Source organism: Nylanderia fulva, unplaced genomic scaffold (assembly GCF_048542155.1).
Source record: "Nylanderia fulva isolate GAGA-0341 unplaced genomic scaffold, ASM4854215v1 Scaffold15, whole genome shotgun sequence".
In the NCBI taxonomy this organism is placed as follows: Eukaryota; Metazoa; Arthropoda; class Insecta; order Hymenoptera; family Formicidae; genus Nylanderia; species Nylanderia fulva.
Window position 1 is genome coordinate 3203982 of NW_028189730.1, and position 23180 is coordinate 3227161.

Consider the following 23180-nt stretch of genomic DNA (forward strand, 5'->3'; position numbering starts at 1 on the left):
TGTTCTAGTTGAATCGATATTATATTATTTCAATCTACCGTTTTTAGAGATATACACACAAATACAAGCTTCAATTTAACACATCTTTTTTATATATTATTTTTATACATTATTTTTATATTACACTTATATATATATATATTTTATATATATTTTTATATTATACTTTTATATATATTTTATATATTTTTTATATATTTTTTGATGCATATACAGAGAGTATCTAAATAAATGCAAAAAATTTTAGATAATTCTTTGTCGAAAATTGAGGGGAGTTTCTTATATAAACATATACTCTTACATCCCTTCCTGAGGAATTATACTTTTCTAAAGAGGGACGTAAAAATAAAAAACTTTTATTTTTTTTTCAAACAGACAAATTAAAAAAATGAAACTTGGTGAATATTTTTTACTAATAAAAAGGGTATTTATTAATATTTTTTAAAAATAAAAATATAAGAAATGAATTTTCGACAAAAAATCATCTCCTTAAATTTTTCGCATTTATTTAGATATATCCTGTATACATATATGTATGTATATGTGTGTAAATTACTTGCCAAAATTGAGTTTACATTTGTCGAAAATAAAGACGGAATTATAGCACGTTTAAAACTTCGTGATTGATGTACAACCTATATATGAGATTAAGCTAAAGTGTGCGGCGATTATTCCCGAGAGTAAATACAGACGAGGAAAAAATTATGCGGACTCTTAATTGAGAGTTCTCGAACGTACGGTTATGTAGGGTGGTTTTCGAGAGCATCGTCGCCTTTTGTAATTCGCACACAGTTTAATTGCATATCGCGCAAAATAATTAAAGCATTCGTTCCTTCGACACTATTTAACAATGTTATTTTAAATGTATTTAAACTTCAAAAACACTATTGATTTTATACTCGTTACAATTATTACTGAAATAAATTTTAACAATCACGATTGTATTATTTTAATCAATTTTTGTTATTTTTTTAAATCTTATTTTCTCGGCATTTTATCGATACGCGATAATTGCATATATTAACTGATTATCCCCAGTCTTTGGAATATTTTCATTATTTGCACAGTTTGCAGATTCAATTTAAAAATTTTTATTCTTTTCAAATTTCAGAAAAATTACAAAAATAAAATTTGGTGAACATTTTTTACTAATAGAAAGAATATTTATTAATATTTTTTTAAATAAAAATATAAAGAACTCCCCTTAATTTTCGACAGAGAATCATCTCCTAATATTTTTCATACATATGTGTGTGTGTGTGTGTGTAAAATAAAAAAATTTGTAAAAATAAAAATAAGTAAATAATAAATAATAATAATAAATAATAATAATAAAATAACAATAATAATAATTAAAAAAATAATTTTAAATAAATAATTAATAAATAAATAATAAATAAAAAATAAATAAATAATAATAATAAATATGTGTATATATGTATGTGTGTGTAAAATTACTTGTCAAAATGTGATATTGAAATGTGGGTAAATATAAAGAGGAATTTTTCATTGAATTTCAGATATAGCCAGCGGCTACTTGTGCTTCATCGTCAGCATCCTAGGGATCGGTGTTGTGACGGCAGTAATCGGCGACGTCGCCTCGTATTTTGGTTGCACTTTGGGCATTAAGGACTCCGTCACCGCGGTGGTATTTGTCGCCCTTGGTACCAGCATCCCCGGTAAGTGTCAAACAAAATGGACCACGTGAAGCTGTTACAAGCTGTTACCTCGGAAATTATCGGCAAAATTTCTTTCCCCATTTTTTGTCTCAACAAAGTTTATTCAAGCAAAAAAATTTAATAATTAATTTATTATCGAAGCAAATTATGGAATAAATAAAGTACTGTTTCTTTTCACTTTATTCTCTTTGATATATCTATCTTATTTATTATTAATTATTTTAAATAACCTCGACTTCGAAAAATAATGATTAAAAAACTTGTACAATCTCTACTACTATTTTTAGGATAATTATCCTACTTAAATAGATGCTACGATTTTTGTTACTTTTTATTTTATCTTGAGAAAAATTGCTTTATTATATAGATGAAAAATAATAGAGAGAGAGCTTTATTAAGATTTTTCTATCTAATGAATAGCCTGTCGTCGTCCTTTTTTTTCAACGAACAAGAACGAACGGCGCTGAACAGCCGCCATGCTGGAGAACTTGTAAAACCTTAATGAACGTAATTGCTGTCACTCTGAAACATTATTTATGTCGTAAGAAAGTTGAATGACTTTCGGAAATTCCTCGCTATATACGCGATTTGCGCAACGAATCTTAATCCTTGTTCTAAAATTATTAAAGTGCAAGCATCCGCATTACATCGTATGTTTGTCTTGGCATTTATTTTCGTTGCGTATGATATATTCATCGTAAACGCGTATATATATTATGTACGTGTTAACTGTAATCTGGTTGACGTGTTGTTTTCGTGAGTTATTTTACTGCAAATAATATTCCAAAAATACACTTATTAACAGATCATTCAGAAATTATTACTATATCTTACAATGTTCCCGACAAATATTGTTTTAATAAAATAGATATTTTTTTTTATATTTTATATTTAAAAATTATTTTTTATATTTTATATTTAAAAAAATATATTTTTTTAGATTTTATATTAATATATACATATATATATATATATATATATATATATATATATATATTTGTTTTTATTAAAATAATATTTGTCGGAAACAATGTAAGATAGGATTAATTTCGTGAAAAATGTGTTAATAAGAATTTTTGGAATATTGTAGTAAAAATAATAAAATTGAGTATACATATATATAATTTATTGGCTACATTTTTGGAATAATCCGGGGGAAGATATCAAGGAGTGGAGAGAAAGAGAGAGTAATATTCCAAGTCACAACACGTATTATAAAGGGACGATTAATATGCCTCTCTCCTGTTAGTTTACCTACACATCTTGCATTGGTCGCATTCCACTTATGGCGTCCGCCATATTGCGACAGGATTTTGGGATTACGAGAGAGCAGCAATAATTTATTGCAGCCCGGTCTTTGTAGTCCAGGAACAATGGTCGCTTACAATCCGTGCCCTTTCGTATTACTATAGGTATAGAACGTTTGATGCGTGCAACCGTAAGCATTTTGAATTATGCAGCCCGGGAAAGTTACAGAAACGTTGCGGAAATGTTGCGTAGCAAGGTTGCAATATTGCTGTCAAATTTAAAACAGAATATGTAAAGTTGCAGCGATTTTAAGACGATCCTAAACGTCTTTGAGAAGTCTGTGATTTCCGTCCTGTTTCATCGACGCGATGTGAGATTAGATAAACTATGAATCTATTTATCGGCTAAATAAGTTGCTTTTTACCCGAAACTAGAACGCTTCGCCGTCTTTTGCCTGTACAAATTAAAGTATTAATATTAACAAAGGGCGAAGCGTTTTAATTTCGGGTAAAAAACAATCTGTATAGCCAATAAATAGATTTATAGCTGAACCTAACTTCACATTTTGTCGATAAAACATAAATGAAACTTAGATTAGCTTAGGATCCCTTTAAAATGTCTCGTTCTCGGAAAATTTTTGACAATGTAATGCAATATGTATTTGTATGTTAATGCAACGTTTCTGCAAACATGTACACACACTATGTTATACATGATGTTGCGGAAGTAATCTTGACGAACAAACATAGGGATATTTAAAAGATAAAAAAAAAATACTAGTCCTTTTTTCGTATTTTTTGATGAAAGAAAAATAAATAGACGAATAATATGTGTCAATTGCAATTAATTGTAATGTAACATTATGTGTGATATGTAGATAGAATAAGATCAAGTATCTGTCGCACAGACATTGAAACAGACGTTTCTGTATTTTTCTAGAGACCCAAGATGTGTGCCTGGGCCGCAAAAAAATAACGAATGACCGATCGAAGGTTAATAATAAGGTTATTTGCTTAATTGAATGTTCATATATATCTTCTTTCAATATTTTCCAGATATAATCTTTTCAATCTCGTCTAGACAAAAAATTTGTTATTGATTGGCATTTTTTAAAGATTTGTCCTGTGGCTTCTATACACTCTATAGCATCTTCTTAATTTTTTTTCCGAAGAGATTGAATTCAATACATAAAAGACAAAGCATCTTTTTAACACCCTTTGAGCTTCCGATATATTGTTGGAATTTTTCACTTACATCTCTTTACAATGTCTTTCTGCAACATTGCACTGCAACTAAGATATCCTGTGTGATTTTTTCAAATATCTCGAATATTTCGAAGAATTTTACGTGACAATTATTCAAAAGATAAAATAAATAATAAAAGATAATATATTAGAAAATAAAAATACTATATTGGAGAACATATTTTGATATTTCTATCTAATTGTATCAAGATCAAACTATATATAAGCTTCACTGCTCGATAGAGAAATTGAAACACCTGAATAAATATCTTTGGGGAGAAATCAATATCAATTGAAATTTGCAACAATAATATATTGCAACCCCTAACTTCTGTCCTCTGCTATTTTCGTACAAAATTCGATTCGTACAAAAACAAAAGCATTCAATAAGTCACTCTTTTGAGTGGGCGTTATTAAAAGCTATTAAAAGCATAACACGACAGCCAGTAACATTTCAAGTTTCTAGGTCAACAGGTTACGTCGAAAATTTGCATCTAAAGCAGCGGCTGCCTTGCGTGAAATTGATTATCCCAAATATGTCTATATGAAATATTATTAATGCGCAGTGAATGCACCTAAATATATATTATTTCAATATTTCACACCAGAAAATTTAATAAATAAAGACCCGCGAAAAAATTTTTCATATTTAACAATATAAAATTATATAGAAATATATAAAATTATACATATAATCGCAAAATTATATATATAATATGACCATACATAATTAGATACAAGTGCTTTTTATATATAATTATATTAATAATAAATATTTCTTAATTTTATATATTTTATATATTTATATATATAAACCCTTATTTATTTATATAAATTTATATAATTATGTATAAAAATAGACATATTTCACATATAATTATATATAAAAATTTTTTTCCCGGAAAACTACACACGTATATCACTTTTCAACTATCAATATTTTAAGACGCATCACGTGTGCTTTTTTTCTTGGAAACTTTTGCATTTACTACATAAATAAAAAAGGTTTATAAAAATAAATATATTCTTTTGGCGAGATAACTTTTTTACTGTCTTTTCTCTCACTGTCCGTGGGGAGTATAAAATACAGCATGCTTTCTGTCAGAAATGGTTAAATATATTATATATATATATATGATTAAAAAATTCAATGAAATTCGTGTAGAGAATATTTTATATCGTAAATTTTCTTCAACTTTTATTCTCTCTCTGTCTCTCTATCTTTTTATCTTATTCTTCGAAATATTTTTCTGTTTTTTTTTTTTTTCATATTTGCAACCATTCTAGAGTTTCTTAAAGAAAATTGATCTTTCTCTCTTGTTCTCGATGCCTGAAATATTTTCGAAATATTTCGCTGTTTCATATATATTTGTATATATATACACGATATCAATATCTTCGTCTACTTTTTTGTAGTGTTGAGATAAGATCTCTTGCTTTTTCGTAGATCGCATAACGGAATAAACGCCTTTCCAAAATTGTATCTGTCCTGGAAGCTGAGCCATCACGTCTAAATATTGACGAAATTTGCATGACGTATTGGGTTCCTGGCTAGATTACTTAAGTCGCTGTGTTCTTCTCTCTCTCTCTTTCTCTGTCTCTCTTCTATCTCTCTCTCTAGGTGTTTCTTCTCCTCGTAGAAACTTCGCAAGTAACTTTCCTCTCCAGAAACTCATCAATATTTATGCCGGAAGATACCTACGATCTCCCAAAGTACCGCTCGAGATCGGTTCCTGCGAGATCTCTTTTTCCACACATCGACGGCAAAACAAAGCAGAATTTTTTAAAAATCTACCTGTATGGGGTGCCCGAGAATCGCAATATTGCTACTATAAATCCACAAATTATTATTACACTGCAAAAAAATTTATTGAATTCGAATAAATATTTATTTCAATTGAAATAAATAAATATAAATATATTTTAATTAATTAATTTTATTTGGCATATTGATACTGCCTAATAAATCATTTATTTGAAACTAATAATGTTGATTTAATGTAAAAAATATTTATTTGATACAGAAAAATCCTTTTCAAAACAGATAAATATTTATTTGTTTCAACTAAATGGTTTATTAGGCAATATTGAAATAAATATTTATTAATTTAATAATTTTTTCAGTGTATTAAGATTATCACTGCATATTATGTCATTATATTATTGTATCGAAATACGTCGAATCAGTGAGATTTTTGACAGTCACGTGACTGATCTGTAGCTTTCCAAGTCACAGAATTACGTAACGTCATAATTAATTATCCAAATCCATACGTTACATTTCATAATCACCGTTTTCGCGAATAAAGGCCTCTCCATTTTTTTTTTAATTATCTATTAATTATCGTTGCAATACATTGCAAATTTCGTTTATACGATTGACAATGAATAAATCACCTAATTCGAAGATAATTTTATCAATCAATTAGCAAGTCGTTAAAACAGTATAATTAATTATTGCTCCGTATTAACGCAAGGCCGACTGTCATTTAACGGCTGATGAATTATTGAGCATTACTACTGCGACAGCCAAGTAGTAAATATCAACGAGAACGTAAGCTGAGCGTAAACAATCGCGTGCGATTGATTAATTAGCACGAGGGGAATATAACACGAAGTAGGAGGAAAACGAAAAAATTGCTCGGAGCAAGAGATCTCGGTTTTGTATCGATTGCACGCCAGAAACGATGACAATAAATTTTGCGAAAATACAAATGCTCGTGCCGGGGAAAATTATACGAATTGATACAAGATTTTTTTTTTTTTACTCGTTAATTGAACGAGTGTTTGATTTCTTCTGCAAACTAAATACGACGCAGGTATCTACAAACGTGTGTTCAGATTATTTAAATTCAAAGACATTTTTAGATCGAATTTATAGTTGTTTTTTTTAAATAATGTAATTTTTTAAATTAATTTACTTGAGTTTTTTCATATTATATTGTGTATATTAAATATATTATATTTTATATTTTATATTATGTATTAAAAATTATACAATAAAAATCAACAATAATATGACTTGCTGAAGCAATATGGATTTTCATCATTAAAAAAGTGCGAATAATAAGGACAAAAATTATTTTAAAAATCTTCAATCTTTTAAATAATTTTTAATCATTTTTGCTCATATTATTGCTGATTTTTATTGTATAATTCTTGTACAAATAATTATATGCACTATATGGACAATATAATTTATCCTATTTTAATGGAATTAATAAAATCGTTTAACATTAAAATATACAATTTGGAGTGCAATTCCGCGTATTAAAATAAAGATTATTTTCCCGAATAAATGATTAAAGCAGAGAAAATATTCGGATCCGATAATTCGAACACGTCGGTACACTGGAATTCCGATTGCGTTTATTCGAATTCAAATCGCGCACACGTTTCATCCCCTTTTCGCCCAGAGACTCGCGTAATATTACGCCACGTTTCGCGAATCTATCTCGTGACGCGAGATTTTCTTACTTGTCGCTTCGCGTATAACGACGGGACTCACTTTGGATTGAAGTTGCGCCGCTCGTGAAACTGCAAACCGAGAAACGTCGGGAATATCGCGCTCGCGCGGGTGCTCGAAACGTCAAAGTGTGCTCGCCGCAAAATCGTTCCGGTGTGCAGCTACGTACTGCGAGATCTCTGATTCCCGACGGGACGTGCCCCATAAATCCACCCTCGCGCTCGCAATGAAACGCAGTTTTATCTCGCGAACGCGTCTGCGAATGAAGCGCACGTAAAAATACGTACGCGATAAAAAGCGACACTGGGTTAAGGTTAACGACGGCCTCCTCTCTCCGGTTTATTAAACAAATCTGTTTCCCTTCAATTCAGAACGTCAAAAAATTTCGTGTCGCAAATATTATAATTAAATTAAATATAATTAAATAATATAATATAATTAATATATATAATATATATAATAATATATTTAATAATAAATATATATATTATATACATTATATATATTATAATATATATTATATGTATATATTATATTATACATATTATATATTATATGTATTATATTACATATATTATATATTATAATTATATTATATATTTAATATATTTAAAAAAAATATATATATAATATATTTAATTTAATATAATTAAATTAAATTTTATTATTATTATAATAATAAATAAATGAATCAATTTTATGTAACACGTTACATTTTATAAAATTATCCGGTATATCGAGTTTAAAGAATATATACATTTGCATAAAGGATGTAAAATTTGAGATTAACAATTTGTGTAATGAATTTATAATTAATTTATATAATTAACTGATTTAATAATTAAAAAATAATACACATGTATGTGACGTGTTTGTCAGTAGTTTAAGCATTTCTATGCTCCGACCTAGGTTCTATAAAATTCTGATGGAAATATCCAGCAGATGTTCTGTTAAAAATAGAAGCGAAAGAATGAGTGATGGAAAAGTGATAACGGGGCAAAAAATATGTCAAGGAACAAATAGCGACCGATAGGTACAACGCAAATACATTTTTCGGCCATCGGGCACAGATATTTCTGTCGTCAGCCTTATTATTACGCGAGTTTGAAACACAATAACGATATATCGAACTGTGCGCCGGTTTTACACGACCTGCTAAAGTTGCATCATATATTTTGATATTATTGATTAATAATTATAATATTATTTAATATTTAATAATTAATGATTGTGTTAAATAATTAGAATTTTATAATCCGCAATATTAATGCAATTCAAAAAGCCGAAGAAAAATTATATATAATATAATTATATTTATATATTATTTATATTATATATATATAATGGCATGCGAAATCTATAATTCTCTCCCCTGCTTCTTCAAATCGAAATATATAACTCAAGATATTTAAAGTTTCTTATTTTATTCTCCATTCTCTTTCATATCTATAGAGTTTCATTCCTACTTAATCTTAAAAAATTATTCTCAAAAATGTATAGGTACCCGTGAAAAACTACAATGTTCCATCTAAAGTAAAAAAAATGATATGAGGTAAAGAGTTCTAGAGAATTTTCTCTTAGAATTTATTCTAAAAAGCATAGTAATCATGGGAATAATTTTATAAGTTTTCTCCGATTAATATGTATTTATCACAATAAAAAATATTAATTATATATATATTTAATGGGAGAATTTTATAAATTTCTCCGATTAATATATGTATTTACCACAATAAAAAATATTGATATTTTTTATTGTAACAATAAAATCAATAAAAAATATTGATATTTTTTATTGTGACACTATGTAAAATTAATTCAACATTTTATCATGGTAGATAATATTTTTCATCGTGGTAAAAATATTAAGCAGATTTATCCCACGTGATTACCGTGAGTTTCAGGATAAATTCTGAAGAAAAATCTCCCTCTCTCTGCGTGTACACACGTATAATATTCTGTAGCATAATATAACTGAACATAACGCTGGAGAAAATGCAAGAAAATTCCAACAAGAGTCGCGCGTTTGATGTTATTTATCGGTAGTTCTCGTATATATCGGCGCACTCGATATACGCGTACGTATACGCGCATCCCTCGTCTCGTTAAAATGACAAAGGCTCGGATTTATTCCAGATACGTTCGCGAGCAAAGTGGCAGCTTGCCAGGACAAGTACGCCGATGCGAGCGTGGGCAACGTCACCGGGAGCAACGCGGTGAACGTCTTTCTGGGGATCGGCGTCGCGTGGAGTATCGCCGCCATTTATCGTGCCTACCACAGCGAACCGTTCCTCGTCAAACCCGGCAAGTGAGTATATAAACCGATCATTTATATATCGAACAATTATTCATTAATTTAGTAATTTATTATTCATTCATTTATTTATTCATTATTTTTATTTGTATCAAATTAAGGGGATCCTAAACGCGCATCCTTTTTTCTTTTTTCATTGGTTCAATAGAATAATAAATACTTTTCCACGATTAAAGTACAGGGAGTTCCATAAGAAATTAATAAAAAAATTATTTTAAAACATTAAATTATTATTATTAAAATTATTATTGACATAATTAAATTAATAAAATGTTTGTATACCAGTTTATGTCATTGATAACAAGTAATGAAAAAAGTGCTAATAATCACATATGTATTTTTATTGGTTGAATAGAATAATAAATACTTTTCCACGATTAAAGTACAGGGAGTTTCATAAGAAATTAATAAAAAAATTAAATTAATAAAAATGCATTAAAAAAACGACAGCTGATTAGTTTTAGTATGAAACATCCTGTATAAATACACTGAACAAAATGACTAAATTAATAAATTTTTATTTCAATACTGCCTGATAAATTCTTTATGTGAAAAAAATATTTATTTGTTTTGAAAAGGATTTTTCGTATATCAAATAAATATTTTTCACATCAAATCAATATTATTAGTTTCAATAAATGATTTATTTGGCAGTAGTAAAATAAATATACTTATTCGAATTCAATAAAGTTTCGATAAAACAGGACGACGTTTGGATTCCCTTAAGGCTCCTTAATCCTTCTCCGCGGCCATCTTAAATTGTGACGTCAGAGAAAATAAACGTCAAAAATTCTTAGATGCCATTTCAAAGTAAATAGATAAAACCATCTAAAGTTGTGTTTCATCAAAATATCTTTTTATCTAAAAATGGCATGCAAAAATTTTCAACGTGCACTTTCTTGTCTCTATGACGTCATAATTTAACATAGCCGTAGTGAGCCTTAAAGAATGCGATTCGTTATACATTTGAGCAAACACAGTTCAAAGTACTGGGTACCCGGATATCAACTTTTTTTTGGACACGTTGCACGTGCCAATTTTTTTTATAGCAGCTGCTGTTACATTCTGTACGAGGTTTCCGAATACAAAGGCCTTTTGAATTTTGTGTTTCAAGTGGAAAAAGTTCCGAAACATTTTTGACGTTTAAAGTTGCCTTAGGCATCTATATATATATATATATAGGTTCATTGACTTTTTGATGCGACAGATGATAAAGCAATCGCTTGAAGCGATACAATTAAAGCATTTCAGGAGATATATTTCAGTGTTAATTAATACACATAGTTGAAAAATTTCTGTTTTTAACACATCACATGTCCCAAACAGTCCACAGAAATTTATGTGTTAATTTAACATAATATATGGATATGTTAGATGAAGACACAAATACTGTGTTAATATTTTAACAAAATAAATGCAAAACTTCAAGTAATTTTAAATAAATTTTGTGTAAAGTTAACATAGTTTTAATGTAAAAATTAACTATATAATTTAAGATATTAATAAAATAATTAATGAAATAATAAAAATATATTAAATTTGGTATATAAATTTATATATAATTTTGCGACTACATGTATAATTTTATATATTTCTATATAATTTTATATTGTTATATACAAAAATTTTTTCCCGGGTTTTTAACAAGGAAACACAAATTTTTCTACTTTGTAATACATATGTTTAATTAATCTAGATGAGATCAAAGTGACGTTTTCAATATATCAGCAATCAATCAGATCGGATAGTATCGGATAATAAGATGATCCTACGATGATGTGTCGAAAGAGACAATATTAGGTCGGGTTAGGCTAGGTTAAGGTAAAATGGCGACGTGTTCCCGATAACCCAGCCGTCGTTTCCCATTTACGAGGTCCCGTTCGTGAAACAATTCCCCCAAGAAATCTGATCGAGGCGTTATGAGGCCAATTTGGACGACGTCTTGCAACCAGCTGACCTGTCATTGACCGCGTTAAGAAATGACGTATCGAATCGGGAGAATCCGAGATCGCAGCTGTTCATCCGTCTCGATAGAGACGAGACTTCTGACGTCGCGAATTGATCGGAATCGCTTAGGAACTCGTATAAATTCTCCGTTAAAATGACTGCGCCTCGAACTTTTGACATTTCGACGCGCATTATTTTGACAGGAGAAGAAAGGAGAGAATAAACTGCCATGTAAAAGTCGTCAGTTGCGAATCCCTGCTTCGCATACAGGCAGTGTCGCAATTTTTCCACGGCTTTATACGTTGATATTCCATTTTACGAGAATTTCGAGAGTTGTCGCTCGCGAGAGAGTCAACTTTGTATATGGGATGACATTTTTGCGGAAATCGACTGCACACTAGACACATATATATCTATAAAAAAAATATATGTATTTCGTATTTGTAATCAATTAAAAAAGTTATCGAGTGTTCGCTGCGCTAGGCCAAACAATTTCGCCAAAAGTAAATTTTGGCTCGGAAATTTTCCGAAAAAAAAAATAAATAAATAAAAAAAAAATAAACGACATCGTCAAGTTGTCAGAGTTCGCGGTTCGCGACACGTTATCGAGATCGCAAATGCCCCATCCGTCGATCGACCTTAAACGAGAGCCAAGTTTCGACGTTGCCGATCCGGAATTGGGAATGAATCTGCCATCGCGGTGAAAAAGTTTTCCCATTTATCTTCGGCGCGAGAAATCTCGGTGAGATCTGAGAGTTCGAAGAGTCCCCGGGAAAATAGAAAGAAGAAGTCCCCCTATGGATTTTTACGCTTGTCTAATAAATATATACAAATTTGTTCGACGGAATAAACCAGCACGTAAATAAAATTTCGATCGAAGGTCTCGATCAAGTCACGTTAATTCTTAAGGACTTTCAGGAATTTCGAATATTTCTCTATATATATTCCAATGATATTCATAAGACTTTCAGGAATTTCAAATAATATTTCTAGCTTGTTGTAATACAAATTTGTATTTCACAATAAGAGCTTCACTAAAATTCTTCAGAAGATATTTATTTTATATATATCTTCTTTTTAAACAATCTTATTTGTCAGTATAGGAATTTTAATGAAGCACTCATATTATGAAATTTATTATTTTATTAATTTATTATTTCTTATTAATAATTTTATTAATATATCTTAAATATTTATGTAGGTATAAAATTTAAGATACTAACAATAAAATAATTAATAAAAATAATAAATAAATAAATTTTATTTTCTCAAGATATACCTATACAGAAGTATATATATTATATTCCAAGTGAATCGTAAAGTTGATACTTTGCAGTTGGATCTGTTTCGCGTGTCTACGCTCTAAAATTCGAAATACATATCGGGGGCTTTCCCGACAACTACCATATCCACGTGACATATTTTATGACGCAGCTTGGCCTTCTCCGTCACCATATTCTGCAGCGAGGCTTGCCTGGTGATCCTGGTGCTGTTGGTGAGGCGAACGAAGTCGATCGGCGGCGAATTGGGCGGGCCTTTTATACCGAAGGTCGTCACATCCGCGTTCCTCTTCTCCCTCTGGCTGCTCTACCTCATCCTGTCCACCCTCGAGGCCTACGGCGTAATCCAGGGCTTCTAAACTAAAAGAAAGGCCCCGTGCGACGCCACTACGTCGGCCTATCCACTGCGTATATATATCTTAGCTCTGGCGTCCGCCAAGGCGTGTGCTCAACGAAACTTCTATCCGGTAAGTCTCTTTGTCAACTGCCTTATTGCTCGAGCACCCTTCAATCGCGACGCGGCTCAGGATTTTATTAAGGGGATCCCTAAACACCGGCCTATTCCCAGCGATAAAATCATCATTTTTGCACCCTTTTTTATTTTTTTATTGATTTAATAGAACAAATGCTTCTCCACGATTAAGAGGATGCTGCCGTAGTTCTGTTTTACCGACTTTAAGTTAGGTTAGGTTCACTTTTTATTGAATATACAGATTGAAAAATCCTCCACAATGAAAGGATTGATAATATTTTTATTACTTATGTATTATTCTTTCATGTCGTCTCTATTGGAAGCGCCATATTTTGTGCACAAATAAACTGCAGAACTTTTGTATTAAATAAGTATTGTTACGAGCTGATGCAAGAGGCCGATAAAAAAACTGTAATTTTTTAATTTTTATTGTTTTTTTTATATGAAATTGCTTTAATTGTGCAGAAAGATTTTTCAATCTGTATAGCCAATAAAAAGAAAAGCCCTTAAACTCAAAGTTGGTAAAACAGATATGGTCAGCATCCCCTTAAAGTACATACATTGAAAAAAATCCATGTATTTTTACATGGAAATTATACTTGTTTAAAACTGGAAAAATTACTTGATTATCATTGCAATTTTTTTCATATGTGCATATTGATGTAAAAATATAGGTAAAATTATTATTTTTATGCAAAAGTCATATGTAATTTCAAATTTACTATTTTTACTTTATTTGAACTTTATTTTATAAACATCTATCCATTTTATTTATAACATTATTTTATAAAACAAATAAATAAAACACAAAAATTTTGGTATTTTTTAACTTTTTTGGAAAAGCACTTATTATTTTATTCAATCAATAAAACGAAAAGGGCGCAGAAAAATAATGTTTTATCGATAAAACAAAACAATGTTAGGAGCCTCTTAAGGCTCACCGACCATGTTAGAATTGTGACGTCAGAGACGAGAAAACACACGCCAAAAATTCTTAGATTCTTAGATGCTATTTCAATGAAACAACAGGTCTTAAAATACCTCGAAAACTATCCTTTTTCTTTTGTAAATCAATCAACAGCTGTAAAATGACTGTAATATGAGACTCAGTCCATTTTGATTTTTGCATATGCATAGTCATTCTGCATGACAGTCTGATATCACGATTATTTTATGACTGTTGATTAATTGTCAAGGGAAAAGAATAGTTTTTGAGGTATTTTAAAAGCCATCTGAAATATCTTTTTATTTAAAAATGGCATCTAAGAATTTTTAGCGTGTTTTCTCGCCTTCGACGTCACAATCTAACACGACTGCGGTGAGGAGCCTTAATATATTTTTATTAATTTATTTTTTATTATTTTATTAATATAATATTTATCAAATTTTCTGGAATTTCCAATATATTTATAGCCCCTTATTAAATTTGTATTTTACAATAAGAGCTAAAATTCCTACTGTCGAAAAATATAATTTCGAGAAAAAAAAAATATATATTTTATGTACGCATATTTTTATGCAGCGTCTATTTTCGGAAAATCGAAAAACAACCGCATCATTTAAAGGCGTCATTAAAGAACGTCAAAGGTAGTTGTTTATTCGAGCTGCTGCGTGAGCTATTAAAATTCACAATCGCGCTATGAATTAATATGACCAAATATTTGGAAGCTAATATCGACGGGGAGATGTCTCAAGCCAAGAGATTAAATATAGCGAACGATCGCCGTCATTTGCAGACAGCCTTTTGTGTTTGGTTTCACGTGACCTATATTCAAATTAACTCGCATAATATGTCGCGCAAAAATTAACATAGAGTTTTACTTCACGCACATTGTTTTGCAAAACACTCGTCAAAAGTTTTTCACTCGGAGGAATAATTTATTCTCCACAAATATTTTTATACACATGTCTCTCTTTCCACCTAATTATCCTTCTCACCTGACATTTATTATATTAATTATTAATTTCTTTTTGTTATATATTAGATATTCTATATTATATATATATGTATATAATATATATTATATGTTATATATTCTATATTATATATATATGTATATAATATATATTATATATTATATATTATATATTATATTATATAAATTATTATGTATAATAATTAATTAAATACAAATATATTAATATATATTTTAATATATTATATATATTTATTATATTATATATATTACATGTAATATATTAAAATATATATTAATATATTAATGTTCAATTGTGATAATTTTGATCTTGACTTGTAATTTAAGGCAATTAAAATTTTTCTCAGCAACGTGATCCAACCCCTTACAATTTTTCCTCAAGCAAGTCTTTCTTTAAACGATCCCCCGTTTTGATTGCAGGATACAGAAGCGGAATCGGAATGGCACGATTCCGCGAAGAACGAATTCTGAACTGTGCCGGGAACTCTCACATAAGTTCACCCCCGACCTGAGACAATTTTAACAACGAACATGATCGCGTGACGTATTAAATGCGTGGATACTATGTGTATGACTGTGTGCGCGTGCGTGTATGTGTGCGCGTGTATGCGTGTGCGTGTGTGTGTAGATATACCTGAGAGCGCAAGTGTGCGTGCTTGCGTGAATGCGTCTATAATGAAGAGAAGAAAGAGAAATCGATATCGAAGGAGAGAAAAAGAGTAACGAAGAAAGAAAAGAATTAACGAAGAAGCGGAGGAGAAAAAAGTGCGGGCGAGAAAAAGAGTGAGTTTGCCTTAAAATATAACTCAAAAATAAAAAAAAAAATAAAAAAGAAAACCGGAAAAAGGACAAAAGTGCGCAAGTTCTAGTCACACATCGCCGTATTTCTCCCGCGAGGAAAATTCGGCTGCAATCAAAAAAAAAAAACAAAAAAAACAAAAAAAAAAATATATATATATACGGAAATAAAGAGGGAAGAAAAGTGAAGACGATATAATAAGGAAAGTATATATATATATATGTGTACGCGGTGAAAAAAAAATCTCGCGAGTATGTACGTGTATTTATTTATTAATCCTCTAAGGAATACACAGGTTTCTATGGTATTTTAGTAGCGGACTTGTATTGTGCAATTCCTTTTTCGCGCCAGAGAGAAGCAAACAATGTCGCTAATTTTATATACACGCGTATATATATATTGTTGTTACGATATATTCCTTTTTTTTGTGTGTCGAGGGAATCTCTGATGGATTAATTTTCGCGACAAGATTTCAAAGGAAGTGCAGAAATTGAACAATTATATATTGAACGTAGTTGTGCAATACAGGACCAGCTTTGAAAAAAAATCAAATTTTTAATCTCTCTTTACATTTCATTTATTTTAAATTTTTTAATTTTCAATCTATTATCAATAATTGTTAAATTATTGTACAATATTATCCGTTGAAAACATCTTTCGATGATATACGATGAAAATTTACACTATATAAATTTTGTAAAATTTGGTAAATTTAGGTTCGCGACGAAAAATTGGAAAGTGAAACTTTGCAGTCTGAGATTTCGAAAAAAAAAAAAAAAATGGCGATTGGTCCCGAGAAAATATTGCACGACCGCGTCGGATTGTGGTGTAGAAATTGGAAAAACATATAGTGCATTTTTATCGTTGCAATAATTGCATAGCCACAAAATGTGCGTGTATGTGTGTGTATGTGTGTGTGTGCGTGTCTGTGCAACACATACGCGTATATACGGATTTGCCAGTTTTTTTGGTGCGAGTTTTGCCAATTTTGGTATCAGGCTTGCCCCGGATCCCCTTCATCTCGGATCGGAGAAACAGCCGATGTCATTGCCATCTGTCATTGTGTGAAATATGAATATGAATTGATGAATAAATAAATCACTTTTTTGACAAACGACCGCAAGCATGTAAATTGCGCGATTCACTTTGACGTGCGAAAAAGAAGCTAGGGAAGCTTCCGAAGTGGGGAGCTTCCGAAATTGTTATCGAAAATCTTTTCTAGAAAACGTTTCTTTTTCAACGTAAATGCCATATTATACGGTTTAGACTTCGTGGTGAGAGACATGGCGAATAGTAGAATTTAGATCTCAGGCAACCCCGTTTCGACGATTTACAAAATCCCTCTCCGGTTGATGAAACATTTATTTTCCATTTCTTACTATTTTATACTTTAAATCTTTTTAACTGTTCAGAATTCAATTTTTATATATAGGAACGTCGTAGAATTTATGTTTTGTTGATACAAGTCTGTTACAAATCGTATCGTTCGAATTTTATATAGATGAGTAATTTATACAGAGAGCATTGATAAGCGAGAAATAATTACTTGGATTTAGATGAATTATTTACATCATTTCAATCGTAATGAAACATTGATCAAGCAATTCTCTTTGTGTCGCCTGTCAACGGTTTTGGAAAATGACGACATTAATTAAAATTACGCATAATTATAATATACTTCATTGAACTTCAAAGTATAGCAACTGAACAACTACTGTATATAGTTGCTCATTATTTCCAATCCGACACGTGCATTCAAGATTTCGTAATTATTTTATAAAATCATTCGAATATTATTAATACTTCTTATTATTTATTTATTTTTTATTAATAAAATAAAATATAATTTTCTCGAACCTTAGACAAACTTTAAAAGACGTATTAAGAAAAGTCCAATTTTAATTAAAAATTATATTTTGTATTACACGTGCAGGCAAAGTGGCACTTTGTGTGCGTGTTTTCTGTGCGGAAAGCGGCCGATTTCCCACGCCGCCATCTAGCGGCGACGCGGTGAGTGAATAAGCCGCGTTCAAAGTCATTGCCCACGGCTTCAGCCGTGAACGCACCGTGCCGCCGCAAGATGGCGGCGTGCGATCGGCCACCTCGCGCACAGAAAACACGCACAAAGCCACTTTGCCTGCACTTGTAATACAAAATAGTATGTGTATCACGTGCGGATTGACAATTGTTCACTCGTGTGGGGTGGTCGTGACCAATTGTCAACTTTCCGCACTTGATACACAATATACTATTATTTTATTAATAAAAAATAAATAAAAATAAATAAAAAATGAAATAAAATAGTAATAATATTATCGAATAATTTTATAAATAATTACGACACAAAGCATGCGTTTAAATAATTTTTCAAATATCTTCAGATGCGCATCAACTGTTTCTCATAAACGTCATCGGAGAAGGATTTCGAGATTGTCGTCGATCGGGACAACAACGTGAATCCTTAATTCTTGGCAGCAAGAAGAGAGATCACGTTATTAAATACCAGCAGAAACATATTTACAATTGTTAAGGATAGCTAGATATCGCGACAAACGTTGATTAGAATCCCTCCTCCCCCTTTCCTCCCCCTCGCGAGTTGCATCGCGGCCTTCGTTCGAATGTATAAATCGCACCTGTCTTTTAAAATCACAAGAAAAGCGTATATAGAGAATCGCATTTCTTCTCCGCGAAAATTTTAGTCCAAAAATGATAATATAAATTAATCGGGGAGAAAAGAAATACGATTCTTTAATTTTGCGTCAATTTTAAAGAAGGGGCGTAATAAAAATAAAAATAAAAAAAAATAAAAAAAAATTCTCTCGTTGATTCCCTCACTGCCTTTGATCGGGGGTCGCGTAAAATAAATTCGCGAGTGGAAGGAGCGAATAATCTCTCCCTCCCCCTCCCTCCCCCTCCCCATTTGCGCGACCAGTATTGAATCTTAAGTTTACAATTGTTACAAGAATCTCGTACGATTTTTAGGGAGGATTTTTAGAGTACGTCTTGGGATTAGGCGGCCATTTTTTAAAGAGAGACATCGCGACATGTTCTATGAACAGACAAGGAAAGAGAAATACCTCATATGAACATGAATAATAATTATCGCTAGCAATTTTTGTAACGATTAACCGGCTTTTTGTAACACACACACACACTTGCGAAGGAAGAAATTGTTCTCTCACACACACATCCCCCTCCTCTCTTTCTCTCTCTATCCCAATTAAAAAGATGTCAACTGTGTGTGCTTTTTATCGACAAATTTTATTTTCATTTAACTATTTATTGTCTATACACAATAAAAAATCCTTTACTAGAATTAAAGTATTAATACTATATATATGTACATAAAAAATCCAAGAAAGTTAAATAATTAGAGTTTTCTTAATGTTTAGGTTAGGTCGACCTAACCTAAAACATTAAGAAAACTCTAATTATTTAACTTTCTTGGATTTTTTATGTACATATATATAGTATTAATACTTTAATTCTAGTAAAGGATTTTTCCTTCTGTATAAATAATTAAATAATTATTTACATATAATTAATATTTAATTATTTATATAAAGAAATAAATAATAAAATACTAATAAATAATTAAATAAAAATAATATTTGTCGAAAAAAACAGACAATTAGCATCCCCTTAAGACGAGGTGTTCTCTCTCTCTCTCTCTCCCTCTTTCTTGCAGGATGTCGCTTTAAAGTCGTTGCATCTAAACGAGCTGCACGCGAGCAAGCTCGTTACGTGTTTGTTTCTGTGAGTATATCAACCTGTATAAATCGGAGTTGACAAATATACGACATATTTAGTGGCTGCTGCACGAATTTAACGCGCGTTAATTAGCGTTAATCCTGATTCTCAAGCTATCGCTCTATTTATCTGCGTTAAAGATAAAAGCATGATTTGGAGGAAAGAACAGCGAACCGTTGTTACTTTGGTAATTACTTCGCGATTACATTGGTGTAATTCCACTTCTCGCGATGGAGTTCTCTCGTTATCTTTTACCTTCTATATTTCCCCTTCTCTTTCTCTATCTCTCGCTCTCTCTCTCTTTCTTTTCTGTCGTATTGGATTATGATATCGAATATAAAGGATTATGCAGCAGTTTTTCTTGCAGCTTTCAAGATTTTATTTCTCGTAAATGAATATACGAGAGCGTACAATTATCTCGAGTTTTAAATCGATTTTGGATAATCGAATTATAAATAAAATTTAAAGTGCATTTCGTTGATCGAAACGCTTTATTTTGTTTAATTTTGTATATGTTCATATCATTTAATCAATTGATTTTAAAAGCTTGCCGCGACTTAATTCAATCAGCTTGCAAAATACGATAATAAATATTTATTCTGTTAATTAATAAACGCCAATAAGTAATTTAAACTTTAATTGTTGATTTTACATTTTGCAAGTTCATTTTGTGGAAAATACTTGCTTGTTTCCCAACATAATAAAAACATAATTTACATAATCTTTTGATTTTGATATCATAATCCAACATAATGTCTAGTCAAATCGTCGGATCGATCTAATTAATTTGTTCAAAAAATCGATATATCGTGCTTTTAGAAAAAAATTTTATATTGGTTTGAATTGGTGTATTCGTATATATTCAATTTTTCGTTTCAAAATACAAATTTTTTTTTCCGTCCTAAGAAAAAAAAAATTCCTTCCATTCACGCAATCCGATATATGTTAACTAATGTGGCTGCATAACGTACACATATCAACATTATATTAATATTTATTAAATAATTAGAATGCGGTACATTAAATTCAAGAAAAATGTAGATGTAAAACTTTTTTCAGTAGTACAACAATATTTCAATTAATTATATTACGTTAATTATATATTTTCGCTCAATATATTTCTGTAATAATATGTTAAAATTGATTTGTGTAATTAATATGTTGCATTAATTTATTTTTTATTTTATTATAGTATACGATAATTTATATACGTACTTACTACGCAAAATAAAAAGTTTCTTGTAACAAGAGAAAGTGTAACAAATTATGATTGTACAATCAAATTTTCAAGTTATTAAATAAACCAAAAATATATACATGTTTATTATAAGCAAAAATTGCATATTTGGATATAAATATATAATTTTGTCGAAATACAAATTTAGATTATTTATAATTAATTATTTTTGTGTAAGCAATACTCTGTATGTTGTAAGATTTGTTGTTTGTGTTTGTACGCAATTAATACTTTTTTCTATTGGTCCCTTATTACAAAAACAAAAAAAAAATAAGGATTTAAATTCGAAATTGAAGTAAATTACTGACCGCAATACATTATCATAATTAAATGTTGCGAAAACTATTTTCATTAATTAGAATCCTCAACTATGGCAGTGTTAAGGTTAATTTAATATATCTCTTGCAGCTTTTTTAACTTTATTCCGTCATTCATATTTAATGAATTCAGAATTGCGCTTTCCAATCATTTCTACCATTAATATAAAAGACATTTAATAGTTTTTAGTAGTTTGATTTAAAGCGTCTGACGTCGCCCATTGTAGTTAGACAAATTAATTTATATATATAATACTTTTGATTGAACATTTTTCAAGAATTTTGTTTGTTGGATTCAATATTATGTTCGATTTCTTTCATTTTAATAAATCTTTTGAAATTATCGATTTTTTCTCTTTTATATTCCTTTTGCAATTTTTCCTTTGTTCCTACTGATATCGTAATTGAATTCATGTTAATCAATCAACTTACACGTGCGCTATTTCATACAGAGAAAATGTTCTATTTTCGGAGATTAAATTGAATTTATTGATTTTTCATTTTACTTTAAATAAGAGATGATTTCATTTGAAATATGAATTTTAAATGTGAGATTTTATTTGAAATATATACTTAAATTTAAATCGCTATCGCTCTTCAGCTATATAAAAAATTATTTCATTTTTCTTGTAATTGATTTTTCAATTCCAACTTTTCTTTCTCACAAAATTAAGAAAGAATATAAAGTAATTTTTTATTCTTATCTATTTATAATCCAAATATACTTATTTTAAATGTTAAAAATATATATATGTATATATTATTTTATATATAAAATATATATTAAATCTATTATAATTATTATTATAATTATTTTTAAAAAATAATTATAATTATTATTATTATATATATATAAATATATTAATATTTAGTTAAACAGAAAAGATTCCGAGAGAAAGAGAGAGAGAAAGAAAGTAAATTAAATGCACGAGAAAGAAAAAGAGATAATACGTTTAATTCGATAGCGAAGAAACGTAATAATGGGGGAACTTGCAACACGGCAACGTAAGTTTCTGCCATTAAGTCTACAAATTAAGTTAAACGCAATGATTTCAATCATAAGATTGTTCCAGTACGTTTAATTGATTGTTTACTGAAAGAAAACGGAACTTCAACGAGAGATACCTTTGCTACAAGTATCAAGCAGCTCAAAACAAATGTTCGCAGGATTTCCGACCGCGGAAGGAAAGAAAGAACAAAGAAAAAAAAAGATAAAAAAAACAAACGCTTGTAAAAAGAAAAAAAAATGAGGACAACAGGCGGAATAAAATATTTTATTAATCCGAGTTTCGCGCGCGCGCGCGATAGTTGTGTATTATGTAAGTATGTGTGTGCACAAGAATAAGGGCGTATACACGGAGAAAAAGACAACTCAATAGCAAAGCGTTCAAGTGATAATACAAGTAAACGGGATCCGAGAGCGTCTCTCCCCGAACCTTCGTCGACCGATCGGACTTGGCTGTTTACGCGAGATAGAGATTCTAGACTAC

The 23180-nt window shown here is 30.0% G+C and overlaps 1 protein-coding gene across 2 annotated transcripts in view; it reads left to right on the top strand.

Moving 5' to 3' along the window:
• The window catches only part of Calx (sodium/calcium exchanger 3), an 85862-nt gene extending 68359 nt beyond the window's left edge, over positions 1-17503 (top strand). For both annotated transcript variants that reach the window (XM_085480529.1, XM_085480530.1), the window contains exons 6-9: positions 1521-1679; positions 9774-9945; positions 13333-13645; positions 16008-17503. In XM_085480529.1, the coding sequence (XP_085336655.1) occupies positions 1521-1679; positions 9774-9945; positions 13333-13537 (536 nt within the window). In that variant the 3' untranslated portion in view covers positions 13538-13645; positions 16008-17503. The remainder of the gene's footprint in view (positions 1-1520; positions 1680-9773; positions 9946-13332; positions 13646-16007) is intronic.
• Positions 17504-23180: the final 5677 nt, after the last annotated feature.